The sequence below is a fragment of the Mytilus californianus genome, unplaced genomic scaffold (genome assembly GCF_021869535.1).
Source record: "Mytilus californianus isolate M0D057914Y unplaced genomic scaffold, xbMytCali1.0.p SCAF_4, whole genome shotgun sequence".
In the NCBI taxonomy this organism is placed as follows: domain Eukaryota; kingdom Metazoa; phylum Mollusca; class Bivalvia; order Mytilida; family Mytilidae; genus Mytilus; species Mytilus californianus.
Window position 1 is genome coordinate 45,225,209 of NW_026262690.1, and position 17,456 is coordinate 45,242,664.

Consider the following 17,456-nt stretch of genomic DNA (forward strand, 5'->3'; position numbering starts at 1 on the left):
GTTTTAAACAATACATGACACATCGTGTTGTGCATAATTATGCTTGTGTATTCGATAAAAAAATCTACAAAGTTTGTGATGTAGTTAATTGGTACATGTAAAATAAATAAGATAAATGTCAATCAAATCCGTGCAATATCTACAAATCTTGCTTCCCGTCATAAAGCATTGGAATGAATGGAAGTATTTAACTTAATTAAAATGCACTTTTATTTCTTAGCGTACATGGTGCAATACTTTTTTCTAACTTTATCAAATCTAATCAAAGTATTAATATATGAAGAAAAAAATGACTTAATTTCACATGTAATGGGTAATCTCATCAAATATTTTTACAATTGTATGTAAAATATATTATATATACAATCATATTTGTAACATGTTTTACCAGATTACAATAACTACAATGTGCATATTAAAGACTTGCGTATTACACTTCCTCTTATTAAATTAAATACAGCAAAAAAATGGCTCATAAAATGACGGGTTGATATTTGTTTTTAATTCCTTTCTCTTATAGTGTAAAATCGATTGCAATACACCACCATGGATTACAAATTTGAGATAGTTTGTATTCTTCTTCTACAAACAATGATAATGACAAGCCAAGGTCAGTGTAATTATTAATAATTCTAGTAATAAAATATCTACAAATGTAGAACCTTAAATAAAAACAATTTTACAGAAAAGGTCTAGGAAAATGGGCCTGCTATCAAAGAGAGATGATAGCTAGAATTAATGACTGTACTGATTTTTATCGTATGTTCTTTAATCAACCTTTTGCTATTTTAATGATAGATAAAACAAACAAGAAGAAGGATGAGATCTCTAAAATAATATCTAATAATATTGATTTTGTGGATTAATATATTTGATGAAGATACAGACTTTTAAAACAAGTGTATAGATATGACGGCAAACAAATTTAACCATCTGAAATTATTCAATAAAGTCATAGTAATTACTCAGTATGTTTCTTTACAAAAAACACAAGTTACCAGTTTTTAAAACATTTGTGATTGGTCTATTTCCCCATTATCAACATCAAAAGAAAAAAAATGTGATGTAACTGTGTAACTTGCAAATGTGGCAATTATTTCTCGAGATTTATCACCAAATCTAGTGACTATTTTTAAATAGTTTTTTTTTAAGTTTTTTGTAATAAAGGTATTCAAATTCTTACTATTTGTTAAAATAAATTTATAAAAGAAAGGTCGCAGCTCTCGACTGTTTTTGGATAAGATGTATTTGGTTTTTTTACAGTTAAATAGGTGCTTCAACGAAAACTATAGTGTAAATGGTAATTTTTGAAACCCAAATATTCATGTTAATCTGCAGTTTTACTGCTTTTAAATATCTTAGTATATCTGAAATCATTTTTTCCATAAAAGTATTTTGTCAAAAAGAATATGATAGTTCAAAATACTTTTAATTTCTTTACTGGGCTAAACAAAATTCTTAAAAGACGTGCAGTTAGCACCAGGAAGGACTTAGACGCCAAGTTCTGTGCTGTTCGTCACAGTAACGCTTAGAATTTTTCATCTACGAAAATGCATAAAAGAAGTAATGTTTAAGACCATAAAAAGCAGGGAATATACAAGATTACTCCTACCGCAACGATAAAAGGTTATAATCGTACCGCAATGATAAAAGGTTATCATCGTTACAATGATAAAAGGTAATAATCGTACCGCAATGATAAAAGGTTATAATCGTACCACTATGATAAAAGATAATAATCGTACCGCAATGATAAAAGATTATAATCGCTACAATGATAAAAGGTAATAATCGTACCACAATGATAAAAGGTTATAATCGTATCGAAACGATAAAAGGTTACAATCGTACCACAATGACAAAAGGTTATAATCGTACCACAATGATTAAAGTTATAATCGTACCAAAATGATAAAAGGTAATAATCATATCACAATGATAAAAGGTTATAATCGTACCGCAATGATAAAAGGTTATAATCGTACCGAAACAATAAAAGATTACAATCATACCGCAATGATAAAAAGTTATAATCGTACCACAATTATAAAAGGTAATAATCGTACCACAACGATAAAAGGTAATAATCGTACCACAACGATAAAAGGTTATAATCGTACCGCAACGATAAAAGGTTATAATCGTACCACAATGATAAAAGGTTATAATCGTACCACAATGATGAAAGGTTATAATTGTACCGCAACGATGAAAGGTTATAATCATACCACAATAATAAAAGGTAATAATCGTACCAAATGATAAAAGGTAACAATCGTACCACAATGATAAAAGATAATAATCGTACCACAATGATAAAAGGTTATAGTCGTACCACAATGATAAAAGGTTATAATCGTGCCACAATGATAAAGGGTTATAATCGTACCACAATGATAAAGAGTTATAATCGTACCGCAATAATAAAGGGTTATAGTCGTACCACAATGATAAAAGGTTATAATCGTACCGCAATGATTAAAGGTTATATAATCGTTACAATGATAAAAGGTAATAATCGCACCGCAATGATAAAAGTTTATATTCGTGCCACAATAATAAAAGGTTATAATCGCACCGCAATGATAAACCGAAATAAGAACGTTTATGTTCGGAAAGTTTGCAATAAGAAAACTGAAGAAAGTTCTATTTATTCAATTCGCATTCTATCACAAGAATTTTCTATCAATTATACTTCAAGATATGGAGCATTTTTTTAAATTCTTTGTAATATTTATCCAAATTACAAGAAAAAACAATTTGGCAAAAAATCTACAAACAGGTGGAATTTTGATATCTACAACTTTTTTGTGAAGAATAAATCAGAAAAGATAATATTTTATTTATAATTTAGATGTGGCGAAGGTCATTTGTGAGAATGAGAAATCAACCATAGATTGCAAAGGCCGGGAAATCGTTGTAGTCAATGCTTACTTCGGTCGTAGAGATAGCACTACTTGCCTAAAGGCAGGATGGAAAAACGAAAACTGTGAATCAGGAGCAAAATCAGCCGTCACACAAAAATGTTTCCGCAGGCAAAGTTGCGAACTTGAGGCTAAAAGTTCTACTTTTGGGAATGAGTGTACTAATACGGCAAATTACCTGAATGTTACGTACAGATGCAAAGGTATGTCTAGTTTATAAGAAATGCAAATAAGATAATTATGCTTATTCATGGGTGTCCTTAAATATATTTTTCGATGCTAGATGTAAACCGATTATGCCGATAGAACTTCGTTACTGTTTAGTTTCAGTAGCGTTAATCATCTACGCTGTGGAATCGTGGAAGGATTTGATTCCAAAATCGAGACTAAGACTTCAAAATTGTTATTTGCTACTTTTCACCAAGTATGCGGCATTTTAGGAGTAAGAGCACAAACTGGTCGGATTTAAGTGATGATATTGAAACCGGTAGGTTGGCATGTCTTCATGTTGACTGAATTCTTGTTAGTACATATGATATCTTACTCAGTTTATCAGTCCTTTGCCCAAAACATGGTAAACTCACATGATGTTTTGACAAATTACCGATCTACTTATGTATGTTGTATTAACAACTGCAAGTCAAAAAACATTCAGTCACTTATTCGTACAATTTGTTGACAATTACGAAAGTTTGAATAAAATAAAATCTAAGAAAATGTATTTATGAATCAAACATTTTTTTAAAATAGACTGCCGTTGATCTTCTTTTTTTACTGCCACATAAAATATGATTAATTGTGAAAAGAAGAAATAATACAAAAAGTATGAAAATGTCGAGGTAGGGTAATATGTCTTCTTGTGACATGTTACCATGTGTGAGTTAGTACGTTGAAAATCTGATTCAGCCTAGCGTGTTTTAGTACCAAACATTGTATATTCATTATACATTAACGTGTAACTTTCTTGAATATATTTGCCACGGGAGGTTCAGCAACAGTCAATAAATCAATCAATCAAATAATCTTATATCGTTAGCAATCTTTACAAATTACATCTCCTTAAAGTGGTCCATATTATACACTATAAACAATTTCCTTGAAATCAAGCATTCATAAAAGAACAGAATTTTTATATTTTATGATTTTGTACTTAACCTGCACAGTTGTAAAACGGTAAGATATTTTTCAGATTACCCTACAAAGTTAGTTCTTTGTCAGAATTATGAAGCAAAACTTATTTGTCCTCAAAACCAGGACATATATATTACTAAAGGATTTTTCGGACGAAGTAATAAAGTCACATGTTTCGTCGGTAATGTCGGAAATACAAAATGCAGTGCCTCTGGCGTTGAAGAGAAGTTAAGAACACTATGTGATGGTAAAAGAGAATGCTCATTGTCCGCAGACAATAACAAGTTTGGTAATCCTTGCCCGGGATTTACAAAGTATTTAGAGCTGCAATATAAATGTGTTTCGATAAAACCGGCATCATCACCAGCAATAGTAAATAAAGGTAAGGCTGTGTGTCGATAATCAACATGTATTTGGTAGGAGAACGCGATATTAACTATAACAACAAACTAACAAAAATATTAGAAGTGGCATAACTCTAAATCTCTCCGTTTAAAGCGCTGAGAAACATTTAATTAAAATAATATCAATGTTTGGGGTAAATGATAAGAGTTCAGTCTTTAAAATATGTTGTTTTTTTAATGCTGATGCATTATGTTTTGAATTTTTGTAAACTTTAGTTATTAACCAATGACTTTTTTATTACAAATGTTTCTTTTACACTATTCGTGTATTTAAACAGTCCTCTCTCCTAATTATTTACATTAACCCTTATATATAATAAAGTCAGGTGTCACAAACGAAGCAGATAAGTCTTACCCAAAAAAAAAACACCTGATGAGATTTCGTAGTACCTATTTTCTTTTTCCATTTTATCGAGTTGCCCGAATTCATTGTGTTCTTTGAACCTTTAGAATTTGTTTTCCCTCAAAAAATAATTCGCCATATTCTACATTTGATAAATTAACGGATTACTTGGACATCAATGATCTTCCAATGATTTTATTGCTATTATGTGTATAAGTACGGAAGCCCATAGGGTACCTAAACAAATAAAATTATATCCTTATCTCTATATATATATCGTTATTTCGATATAATTAAATCGTTATCTCGATATAGTTATATCGTTATATCGATATATTTATTTCGTAATATCGATATCATTATATCGTTATGTCGATATATTTATATCGTTATCTCGATATTCATATTGTTATATGATATATTTATTTCGTTATCTCGATATAATTATATCGTTATATCGATATAATTTAATCGTTATCTCGATATATTTATCTGTCTAGGGATCCATCTGAAATAATACAGTAAATTGATTTATTAAGCAGCATTATTATTAGCCACTAAACTCAATTTAGCCACATTAGAATTTTTAAGGAGATTAAATAGAGGAAGATGTGGTATGAGTGCCAATGAGACAACTCTCCATCCAAGTAACAATTTGTAAAAGTAAACCATTATAGGTCAAGGTAAGGCCTTCAACACGGAGTCTTGGCTCACACCGAACAGCAAGCTATAAAGGGCCCCAAAAATTACTAGTGTATAACCATTCAAACGGGAAAACCAACGCCAGAAGCTGGAATACTGACAAAGTCAGAGAGGGTCCTGCGCCACAATTATATATGTCTAATTTCAACAAAAATTTTAAAAGATGTACATAGAAAATAAAAGTATATGGACTAAATGTACATGGGACAAAATCGCACACAATACATATATGAAAATAAAAAAATATCAATGAACAGGGCTTATATTCCTGTTCTTCATCATGAAAGTTGATGTAGGGTCTTCATCAATGAACGAATCATTCATACCCTACAACAAGGTCAAGACGGCCCCTAGCGTCGACTTAAGCGGTATTATTGATAAAAATAAACCACAGTTCACCTTCTTGCTCCCCACCCGCCTCGGAGTGCCAACTTTTGCGATGCTAGTGTACGACGGTTCTCCAGTCGAAAGCAACAGGGATACAAGAAAAGTGCAGTAATTTTGAAAGACATCGATCGCCGCTAAAATATGCTTTCAAGTTACACATGTCGGGAGCGGTCAATGAATTACATAATTTATAATTACGGGCGAGGTTTTTCAACACATATTTGTCATACATTGCCCAACAAAAGACCAATACATATAATACATGTACATCTAAATATGATGATTATCAACCGATCCTCAATACGGGCCCTAATGAAGATATAATGTGTCCATGGGTCACAGATGCCCTGCCTAAAATATAAAGTAAACTAGAAAATGTGTCAATATCATCAGGAAATTAATACTTTTGAGATCAACAAATCCAAACTGACACAAAAAAGATACGAAAATACCGGCTTGGAACACTTGTGAATCGGAATGAATGCTATTAAGCCAATATCTTGGAATTTTCTACCTTTCAAATTATCTAGTAGTTTCGTAGGTACTCCTTTCATATCTATAAACACAGGTATTTTGAGTGAATATTTTTCGTTTTAAAATTCTTCGTCTTTTTTCGTTTTATTTTGCAGACAAGCCTCGTTGGAAAGCGCTTACACTATGTCAGAGCGAAGACCATAAACTGCGTTGTTACAAGAGGTATGGTAGAGTAATCGAGGTAGTAAAGGTTATGCATGGGAAGACTAATCTGGGAACTTGCGCAAAAGGAAGCAAAGCAACATGTGAATCTGTATTATCCATACTTAGAAGACAATGTGACGATACACATATATGTTCTATTCAGCCTTCCAGTTTTGGTTTAGTTGACCTCTGTCACGATAAATCGAGATATTTGAAGATAACATATAAGTGTAAGATAGGTAATGTAATTATAAAACATATCTATTGTAATGTCACTATTCCTGGTATCTAATTATTAAAACCTGTAGGTTTGTTTAAAGACAGAAATTCCCTTTTTGTGAAAATATTTGATAAATTTTATCGCATATTGTTGGATATAGACATGTTAAACTTTGAAGGACAACAAATGATTCTGATTTAGCTAGTTCATTGTACATAAATTGTTATTTAAAAATTTCTTTTCTTTTTTCTTATAATGTTTACTATTTCATAATAGATAGATTTTTTTTTAGTTTAACGCCAAATAAAGGCATCATAATGCTTTTCAGCTGTGTTTGAGTACTTTTGCATGCAAAGTAGTATGAGCACATTAACTCTCGTGACCAAAGTTGAATTCGAAAGTCATGCATGGTCCAAGCTGCATAATCATTTAAACATATGGTTATATTTTCCATTTTAAACTTTTTAAATTTTATGATGTACTGATTAAGTTTGACCAAAAAAGGCTCCAAAAATAAATTTGAATAAACCGTGGAGCATCTAAGTTTGAACAACGAGCTTGTGTGCGTTTATAAAAAAAAGTATAACAAAAATACCGAACTACAAAGCAAATTAAAAAAAGGGAGGTCCAGACAAACTGACCAAATCAAACGTTATCAAACAACGGAATAAGTGAAAAACAACTGCCAATTTCCTGAATTGGTACAGGCATTTTCCGAAGAAAATTGTGGGTTAAACCTGGTTTTATAGCTAGCTAAACCTCCAACTTGTATGACAGTTGTTAATAGTTTCGTGAGTTATCAAATCTTTTAAGGTTTATTGTATTAACCAACACTTCAAAACTTTGTTTTACTAGGATGTTCCCGTTCTCAATTTAAATGCAGATCAGATAGATCTTGTATATCAGAATCCTCTAAATGTAACGGTAAAAAGGAATGTTCAGATGGTAGTGACGAAGACAATTGCTTCTTAACAACAACAACACCACCAAAACCACCACAATCAAATATGCCAGCAGATAACGATGGAGACGGTAAGAATAACACTGTATTGTTAATATTAACTTGCCAACGGTACAAGTAACAAAAGAACGCTAATTATGGTCGGATATTACTGCGTCACTACAATATTACCAACGTGTACAGGTTACAATTATACCATAAATGACAGAAAATATGAACATATTTTCGTTGTCTTCTTTGATACCACTTTATCGCATTTTGACGCAAATAAAATATGTATTATGCGTTATAAAATTTAAGTCGCATCTGTGTAAGTCTTCAATACACAGATTTATTGTGATCGATACCTGCATACACCTACAATAGAATTCTGCTCAAACCTGTGCAAGAAGACTCCTTGTAATTGCCTTTAAGTGTGATTTTTATTAAAACAAAATCAAATACCGGTATACTAGGCTTATGATTTGATATGCCAGGTGCGTTTCGGCTAAAAAGGACTCATCAGCGGCAACTGAATCAAAATAGTTTGAAGGCCAACTCAATTATGAACATGATGAAGTTGAGGAACAATAAAAACAGAAAATTCCGAAAAGTTCTGTCAAATACATCAAAGACACCATTGTGATTTGGATAAAAGAACAGATATTAAACGCTGTTTCTTTACTTAGATTGTGTCGTATTAGGTTTTTGTGACACGAATTAATAAATCATATCTCTTCTTTTCTCCTTTATTCTTACGTACCAAATTAGTTGCACCATCCGTTGCTGTAAAAAAATAACAGCGGAAGTATCGCAATGATAATTTCAACGCAAGTCAATCCTGCAAGGGAATAATCCGTGTTGCACTGACACATCTAATTAAAAATCATATTGACCTGCAATTGTTTGCAACTGTCCTAAGTCAGGAATCTGATGTTCAGTAGTTGTCGTTTGTTGATGTGGTTCCGTGATAAGTGTTTCTCGTTTCTCGTTTTTTATATAGATTAGACCGTTGGTTTTTCCGTTTGAATGGTTTTACACTAGTAATTTTTGGGACCCTTTATAGCTTGCTGTTCGGTGTGAGGCAAGTCTCCGTGTTGAAGACCGTACTTTGACCTATAATGGTTTACTTTATAAATTTTGACTTGGATGGAGAATTGTCTCATTGGCACTCATACCACATCTTCTTATATCTATTGTCATAAGAATTTAAACATAAGAAGATATGGTATAATTGCCAACAGGATAATTTTCCACCAATGACCAAATGACGTAGAATGTAGCAACTGTATGCGACTGTGCGGCCTTCAACAATGATCGAAACCTAAACCCTATAAAAGGCCCCGACACGAAAAATGTAAAACAATACGAGAAAACTAACGGCCTAATGTATGTGAAAAAAACAATTTACGAAAAACAAAAATGACATGTAATTTCATTGCTGTAATTACACTGTATTCTAGAGGCGCATTTCATTCGACCAGTCTACACAGCCCCGGCTTTGGTTATGTCGATTTTTATTGAAAAAATATATCCTCTTTTCCAGCATTTCCATAAATTTATAACTCAAACTTAGGATTCGTTTTTTTAAACGCCATCATGCAGGAGGTCTCTGGTTTGGGAAGATAAGGGAAACAAGATAAAGAATATGATATAAAATGTGTCGACTTTCTTGTGATCCTGCATAGACTTAACCTGAATTATTGAAACTATTACAAATTTACATCTATCAGTTTCCATGATGACAACCAAACGGTTATCGACATGATTATAATTAACATTTTTTTATTTAATTGAATCTTTCTGTCTCATTCATATTTGTCTGACATATTTTATTGACAATGAAACTACCAATGAAACAGCGAACGCTTAAACTAAAGCTATGGGTAAGACGAAGTTTCATTCAAATTGATAGTGAAAGCAATATACAGTAAGCATATCCTTCTTTGCAGAGTTGGTAAAGGTACTAAAAAAAGTAAGCGAAGCACTTCGGAATACATGTTTACTGGCAATTGCCTATGGTGAAACTTACCTGAAAGCAATTGTCTTTCGTGTTGAAGACTGTCAATTTTTTGAAGATTAAAATCATTTTAGGTTGAATATAAATCTATGTTACATTACTGTGCTCTTTCATTAGCGACAATGATAATGAAATAAGGCAAAGCATTCGTAATTTGCGGTATTTCCGAATTTTATGAAATTTTGTATTTATGAACTCGTTGAAATTAATCAGAGTATCCAAACATATAGGAAGCATTTATAAATTAAGTTTTAGAAAAAAAAATCATTTGACAAAAACAAATGTCCAATAAATATTGATGAATCGACCTGACAATTATTTTAAAACCCCTTACAATAATGGGTGACTATTGTTTCACATCGGGGTGCCATTACTCTGAACACTTAAATGTCGAACGTGTTCACACTAAACGGATTTCGCTTACAGGGGGTGTACACAAAATAAAATGCGCCAACAGAGTTATATATAAGAACAGCTGAAATTGACACTACATAAGTTTTACGGTCACCATCCCGAATTGTTTGACCGATACGATGTGTCGATGTCTCAACTCACTATCGACATGTTTTCGTGGTGTTATATCTTTAAATACCAGTATAGTCGTCTGATCTGTTATTTTACTATTTTACCGATGTTGGCCTATACCCAATTATGACATTTTGATTGAGCGGGGCGAGTGATGCATGCATAGTAGAATATATTTACCCTGTCGACTCACGGAGTCTCGCTCCTTTTGGGGTTTGTGCGTCTTCAGCTTTTGTTTGTTAACTTGATCTGTCTCTCTTCATACTCATTTTCTTGGGATTGATTACGGTAAACTACTGTAACCTTAATTTAGTATCGGAGAACTCCAACATTTCTAAATTTTCCGTTCAGTACATTTGGTTTAAATCAGTGTTGTTCACAGTGATTTGTGTCTTCCTAAATTCATATATGCATGCTTTCATTGTCAATATTGTATGCAATTTAAAATCATTCTTTTAATATACTTTGACAGTTACAGTTACCGTCTACAATGGAAATGATTTAATAGAAATTGTTTTTGAAAAAAGTTGATAGCGCTTATCAAAGGATTGTTGATGACACGCTCGTTCCAAAATTATAGATTTGCCTTAGCTTAGTTACACAAGATCCTAATAGCTTTTAGTTACGACTTATATTTATAATTATACGTCATTGTTTTTTTTTTCTTTGTAGTGATGAATATTCATATATGCATAGACGACGATCCCACGTTAAAATGTGACAAAGCAAAACACACAGTCATCGATGTGACACAAGCAACATATGGGAGGAATAGTGTGAGAACATGTCCAATGGGAAACATCGGAACAACATCATGTGGTCCAGTAAATATTCTTGCTGATGTTAAAACAGAATGTAATGGAAAACAATCATGCAGCATATATGCACCAACCAAAGATCCTTGTAAGGGAACAACTAAATATTTCAGGATACAATACAGATGTATAAAACGTACTTAAAATCTGTTGTAAATATAAAATCCTTTGACTTTTTGTTGTCTCCGACTTAATTATGAAAGGGTTATCTACTTTTCAATACTATATATTGATATAGACGTTATCAAGGTAGAATATAAACTAAAAGGAATATGAAAAGTTAAGGAGACATCATTCACAATAAGATGAAAAGCACATGTTATAATTGTCCTATGAATATAACATTATATTAAACTAATTATTTCGAACTTGTAATGACTTTTAAGTTCATCTCAAATCAATCGCAATACTTTTTTTCTTTTTACGGACATTCTATATGAAAATTAAACAAGGTTATTGTGAACAAAGAATGGCTTAATTTGTGCTGGTTAGTAACAAAATTTGTAAACAATTTGTAGGAGGAGACCTGTTTTGCAATGTTTTATCTCCTCATTTCCCGTTTCCTATTCTGAACATTTTATATATAGCAACACATTTCAGAAGTATTTGCATATTTAAACCAAGGGATATTCATGGTAAAATTAAAGTCAACAATTCAAAAGTAAGTTTTACGGACGCTCGCTATCGTTACTTGGTTGACTGTTAAAGAATATCATTGTTACCATGACCACGGATGTTCCACTTATTGTAGCCATAATTCCGTAATACCTGCACTTGGTGTCACCGATTTTCAATTTTCATGAGCAAAATGACGAGCGGTACTTGAAAAGCATGAACTGAGTACTCAACTAGCACTAGAAATCACCTCGTTACTTATGGAGTTCATGTTACTTTGTCTTCCGTTTTCTAAATAGTATTTCGTTTACATGGTTATTGCTTGTCGTTTTGATAGAAGTTATAGTAGGATTTTTAGGAATCCTCATAGCACAAAAAAGAATAGTATAATGTTCATGAGCACAACTCATTCTTCTAAAATAAACCTTGATAAGGTTCATTGGGAACAATAAATAGAGGCAACAGTAAATTACCAATAAACAAATCTCATAAATCCATGAAGAAGATAAAAGGTCACGAACAATAAATGAGGAAATCGCAACAACTAAAAAGGGAACGAGACCGAATGCGTTTACAGAGGAAGAGTCTCCTGCTGGCATGCATCACGCAAATTCACAAACAGTAAAAATGTTTACCAAATCGTGAAGGTTTCCGTTACAGTTTCGTAGGAATGACTTCAATTTACCGTTTGGAGCCCTGATGCAAAAGCTTCCTTGTACAAAACTCATCAAAGATATCAGGCTATAATTTTGCACGCCATACGCGCATTTCGTCTATAAAAAACTCATCAGTGACGCTAGAATAAAAAAAAATTTAAAGCCTTAATCAAGTACGAAGTTGAAGAGCATTGAGGACACACAATTCCGAAAGGTTTTGTCAGATACAGCTAAGATAATCTATACCGGTGATAGAAACTCCTTAGTATTTCGAACAATTCAAAGTTTTGTTAACAGTTAATACACGAGATATAGTATAATTGTCAATGATACAGTTATCCAGCAGAAGCTATGGAACGTTGATGTTAGTAACCATAGACATTCAACAATTATCACAAACCGATACTTATGCTTTAAAATGTCCCGGTATAACAAAATGTTTAACAATTCAAAGTAGAAAATTAAGAGCATGGTTTATGCCAAAACACATATTGCAGACAATCAACAACATATACTGAGTCTTAGATTTCGTTACCATAAAATACTAAAGGGTTTTGCTAAATTCATTCATAGATACAAAGATTCGGTTTCGAAGTTTGGCCCTACCTCTGGAGTTCTTCTTGAAAACTGGACGTTGCAATTTTATGTTAATTTTGTTTATTAAGCCTATAAATTTAGATGCGATCCATCTAAACTCATAAAGAATATCAGTTTAACACCTTAGTAAGATCTTTGAAATTGTTTTTATCATTGATTTTGGTTTTGATAAATCAAAACGCAACTTAACTATTATATTTTTATACATTTGGGAAACTTATTGTCCTACTTCCTATCGATATTATGTACCTATATTTTAGCATTGCATCAGAAAATGCTTTTCTCGGACGTTCAATAACGTCTTTACCCTTGGATATATACTGGTTGATACTTTGGTCCGGGAAAAGTTGATGGCTGTTGTCTTTGAGCTGATTATCAGTAACCCCGGGTGCTCTTGGATCGGTCTTTTGTCTTTATGATGTTTGTTTGTTTGTTTGTTTTTTTTTTTTTTTTTATTGTATCGTTCCGATGTAATGAGTCAGGCCATTTGTAACTAACTTTTTAGCTTTTCCTTATTGTGTGCTGTTACACCCAGGTTGGGACAGGTTTAAGGGCTCACAAGCATGTTTAAACTCGCCACATTCTGTCTGTGACTGTTTCAAGTCAGGAGACTGTAATTCAGTGATTGTCGTCGAGTGTGTTCTATTTCATCCTGGTACACTAACTTTACAGAGACAATCTATTTAATTTATTGTTATTTGTAAATTTTTTTCCTGAATTTGAATGCAATATTTACCATTGGACGATAAGCAAACAGCAATCCATCAATTAAGTCGAAGATTATTTTACTTTGATTGGATGTTTTTAAATGAAGCAGTTAATGAACCGTAATGTGGACAAATTTTAAAGACAATCTTATCATTTACTGTTTTTGTGTTTATTTGAATGACATACATACAATAATCAACGTAAGTCATATATAGGGCTTCTGCACAATAATTGTGACGTTTTAATTCACTTATTTACACAACTGTATGTCACATACAATATACCTTATAATATATGAATATATTTACTTAACTTCTTGACTCCTTTTCTTCAGACAGCTATTGATTACAGGAAAAAACTCATTTAAATAATTGTTTTTTTTTCTTAAATCCTACAATCTGATAAAAGTGTTACTATATACTACTAGCTAGCTTTTAAGAAAGGGAAATCGATATGCATTAAATAAGCATTATATGAACATTTTGCTGCTAATCACATGTAATCGAATTTCATTAAGCATGTGACGATATACTGAGTATACTATAACTTATTTGTTTTTGTTAATAGATATATACATTTATTTTTAAACTATATCCTATAATGGATGCGAAGTATATTATCATAGTGTTATTCTTTGTATTTGTTATCGTAACAGGCCAAGGTATGTTTTTAATACTAAATCATTTGATGTGAAAGTTCAAATTTGATGTTTTTTTAAATTATTTTCGAAAGTATTGAGACTGTATTACAATCAAATGAAAAATAAGAAATATGTATTCTACAAAATAAACATGCATGTAATTAGCAGTAAATTGCTCTTGATGAGAACCTTTAAAAATAGAGTTGTATCGTTCAGGTTATTGTTTCGAATGAATGCACATCCTGCTCCCATGTGACAATCGTTGTATAATATGTAATCAAAGTAAGTAGTTTTTGTTATAATCAGTAAAGAATCAAATTCCATTTAAGAACTTGGTCTATTAGAACATATTGCTTAGTGAACCGCACACATGCAACCAGAGGCGTCGGAGTAGACTGAATTTCGGGGGCAGGTTTATAAAAGTGACAAGCAAAATAAAACATTTTTCAATAGTCTAATAGTCTTGAAGTTATTCGGAGATCTCTTTCATATTAACTTTCATATTTTTAATATTCGTGTGGCCAACAAGTATGGGGCTAAATCAAAGTTGTGCCCCTCTTTTGTACCCGACCCCGGCTTCTACGACAATGGCGAAGTAATACTCGACCAGCTACTGCATGTTGAAGACCATAAAATATGATCCTTGATATCAACTGGGCCTGATTGTAACCATGGCAGGTAAACTTTACGTCAAAAAGAGGCGGAAGATATCAAACGGATATTCAAACTCATAAGACGATAAAATACTGACAAAGTCATGCCAAAAAAAAAAGAAGAAAAACGACGAAAAGAAAAACAGTCTCAAAACACAACTTAGGTAAAAGATAGTTTGAGCAACAAGAAAAAACAGCAAAAAAAGCAGGAGTCATCTCAGGTACTCCTGAAGCTTAAGACATCCGTCTTGTTGCTCATGAAAGTACATTTTCGGTGGTAAATGTCTGACAGTGATGTCACATTCGAGGAAAAGATGTAATTGTGACAAATATAGCATATATGTCGTCATCTGTGAAACAGAGTTGCCATAAAGGTTAACCATTTCGTAACGGCTTCCGTAAAGTTTTCGAAAGGATGACTTCAACTTAACCCATAGGAAACATCGGTGTAATAGCTTCCTCGTAAGCAGTAATCTTCCATCAAGGAAGTCATGATCGGGAACGCAAGCTATTGAATATCGTATCAACTGGAAGATAGGTATACTCCAAGCGCTGCTGGAATATTGCTACATAGAAAGGAAAAGTTCACAATTGGGAAGCTGAAATCATATATTTTGTCGTAAAGCATTATTCTCAATCGACCCTAACTTAGGAATTTATAGGTATAGAGTAAAAGAACAAAAATACTGAAATCCAAGGAAAATTCAAAACGGAAAGTCCTTTATCATATGGCAAAATCAAAAGCTCAAACACAAACGAATGGAAAACAACTGACATATTCCAGACGACTTGGTATGAAGCAGACTGAACTGTATCCTTTATTTTAAAATTCGATGCAGTCAATACATTCTGAATTATTCAGTGAGAGGACATCATCTTCTTGTATATAGCGGAACGTGAAGTAAAGGATAATGCTTACTTCTTGTCATTTTTTACAAGATGCTACTGAATGAAGCCTACTTATAATGAACAAGTCGACAAGAAGAGGACAACATTTTCACTTGGTTGAGAAGGTCATTGTAATTGACACATCTTTTTACAGCAAATTAAACATGAAAAAAATCAAATTCAGGATCGAGACGTTGGAATATCATTACATCGTTATATTATGTTTAATTTTTCTTCTTTAGATATGTACATACATAGATTTGGACACATTTGGGGTATTGTCGAGTTTTATAACACATTTATCCACTTAAAATGATATTTATGATTGGTAATATATTTGCATAGCAACAATTTAAACTAATTTTAGACAAAAGATCTAAAGCCGCCCTTTTCCGCATTTGTTATATTAACAGGAAAATGTTCACATGATATTTTTTTTTTCATTATTACTATTTACAGAATGCACTTTGTAAATACAGCTGATTCACAAACCGCACCTCTTTTAAGACCTATTTAATATTCATAGATATTTTGTTTTGTTTACCTACTGGTTCCCAGATATGATCTCCATGTTTCATTTCATAGAGACATAACGTGGAAATTTTACCAGTATAAATACTGTTGGATAGCGGACACATTGAATTCTCAGGAAGACTCAGAGTAAAGGGAGGGGTAGTACAGAATTTTAGTACAAGTTTAGACGCGTAGAAGTTCAAGGCATATAAATGCTGAAAATATACCACACAACCCTTTGTTTTAACCTTTCCAAAAAAATTGGTGCATATGAACTTTCCATACCAGGATATGATTTTGTTACGAAACTTCATAGTAAAAGAGGCATAGTTCTAGCCATTAAAGGAATTCCTATGGGAAATTGTATTGTCTGTATTAATAGAAGTACAATCTACAAGAACGTTTTCGTGTTATCTTATAATCGTACCTTCCTTGCAGGGAACGCGCCCAACATTTAAGAGATTCATTTTGAAAAGCGATAAATTTTCGATTCTAGTTTTTCCGCTATAATCATAAGTAACGCCTACAAGTCTTTGATTTACTCAATTTAACATACAAAAAAATTTACTTGCGTATTCAATCATATGTTGTATTTTAGTTTTGGATTTATATCTTATTTTATCTATATTTTGCATGGATTTTGGTCGTGTTATTCATATAGACAATATTTTGCCTCATCATACTATCCTGTGTTTGTGAGTCGGCGTTAAACTAACATCGAATAATCAATCAATCATATATGGTATCATAAAAGGAAAACTGCAGTGCATACCGAATGCTAACATCGTCTTGCAAAGAGAAGTATTTTTAACCATCCCAATACAACAGCATGTTCGACAGTCGCATTTAGTATTATGTGTTTTAATTAATGATTACTATTTTTTTTAGTGATTTCATATATGAAACTTACGAAAGGAAAATCTATTTCTACTGCTTAAAAGTATTTGAAAAAATACTTAGCAAAATGCGTAATCGGTTGCATCAACAACAAAAAATTCAATTACCACAGTAATGATATATGCATCACTAAAAAGACAATATTTGTCGCAGTCTGTTGCGTCAAAATTGGTGGTAAAATATGATGTTATTAAAAGTGA

The 17,456-nt window shown here is 32.2% G+C and overlaps 1 protein-coding gene across 1 annotated transcript; it reads left to right on the top strand.

Moving 5' to 3' along the window:
- The first annotated feature begins 465 nt into the window (after positions 1 to 465).
- LOC127738096 (LDL receptor repeat-containing protein egg-1-like) lies at positions 466 to 11,457 on the top strand. Its single transcript, XM_052249198.1, has 6 exons — positions 466 to 610; positions 2,855 to 3,127; positions 4,114 to 4,437; positions 6,521 to 6,808; positions 7,645 to 7,821; positions 10,947 to 11,457. Exons 1-6 carry the CDS (start codon positions 547 to 549, stop codon positions 11,231 to 11,233), a joined length of 1,413 nt encoding a protein of 470 aa, XP_052105158.1. The 5' UTR covers positions 466 to 546; the 3' UTR covers positions 11,234 to 11,457.
- The last annotated feature ends 5,999 nt before the right edge of the window (positions 11,458 to 17,456 follow it).

Bases quoted from the DNA above. Each gene is read 5' to 3' on its own strand.
- LOC127738096 (XM_052249198.1), top strand. From the start codon at position 547: ATGGATTACAAATTTGAGATAGTTTGTATTCTTCTTCTACAAACAATG. The intron at 611-2,854 runs GTCAGTGTAATT...TTTATAATTTAG, and splicing joins AATGATAATGACAAGCCAAG to ATGTGGCGAAGGTCATTTGT. The intron at 3,128-4,113 runs GTATGTCTAGTT...GATATTTTTCAG, and splicing joins TGTTACGTACAGATGCAAAG to ATTACCCTACAAAGTTAGTT.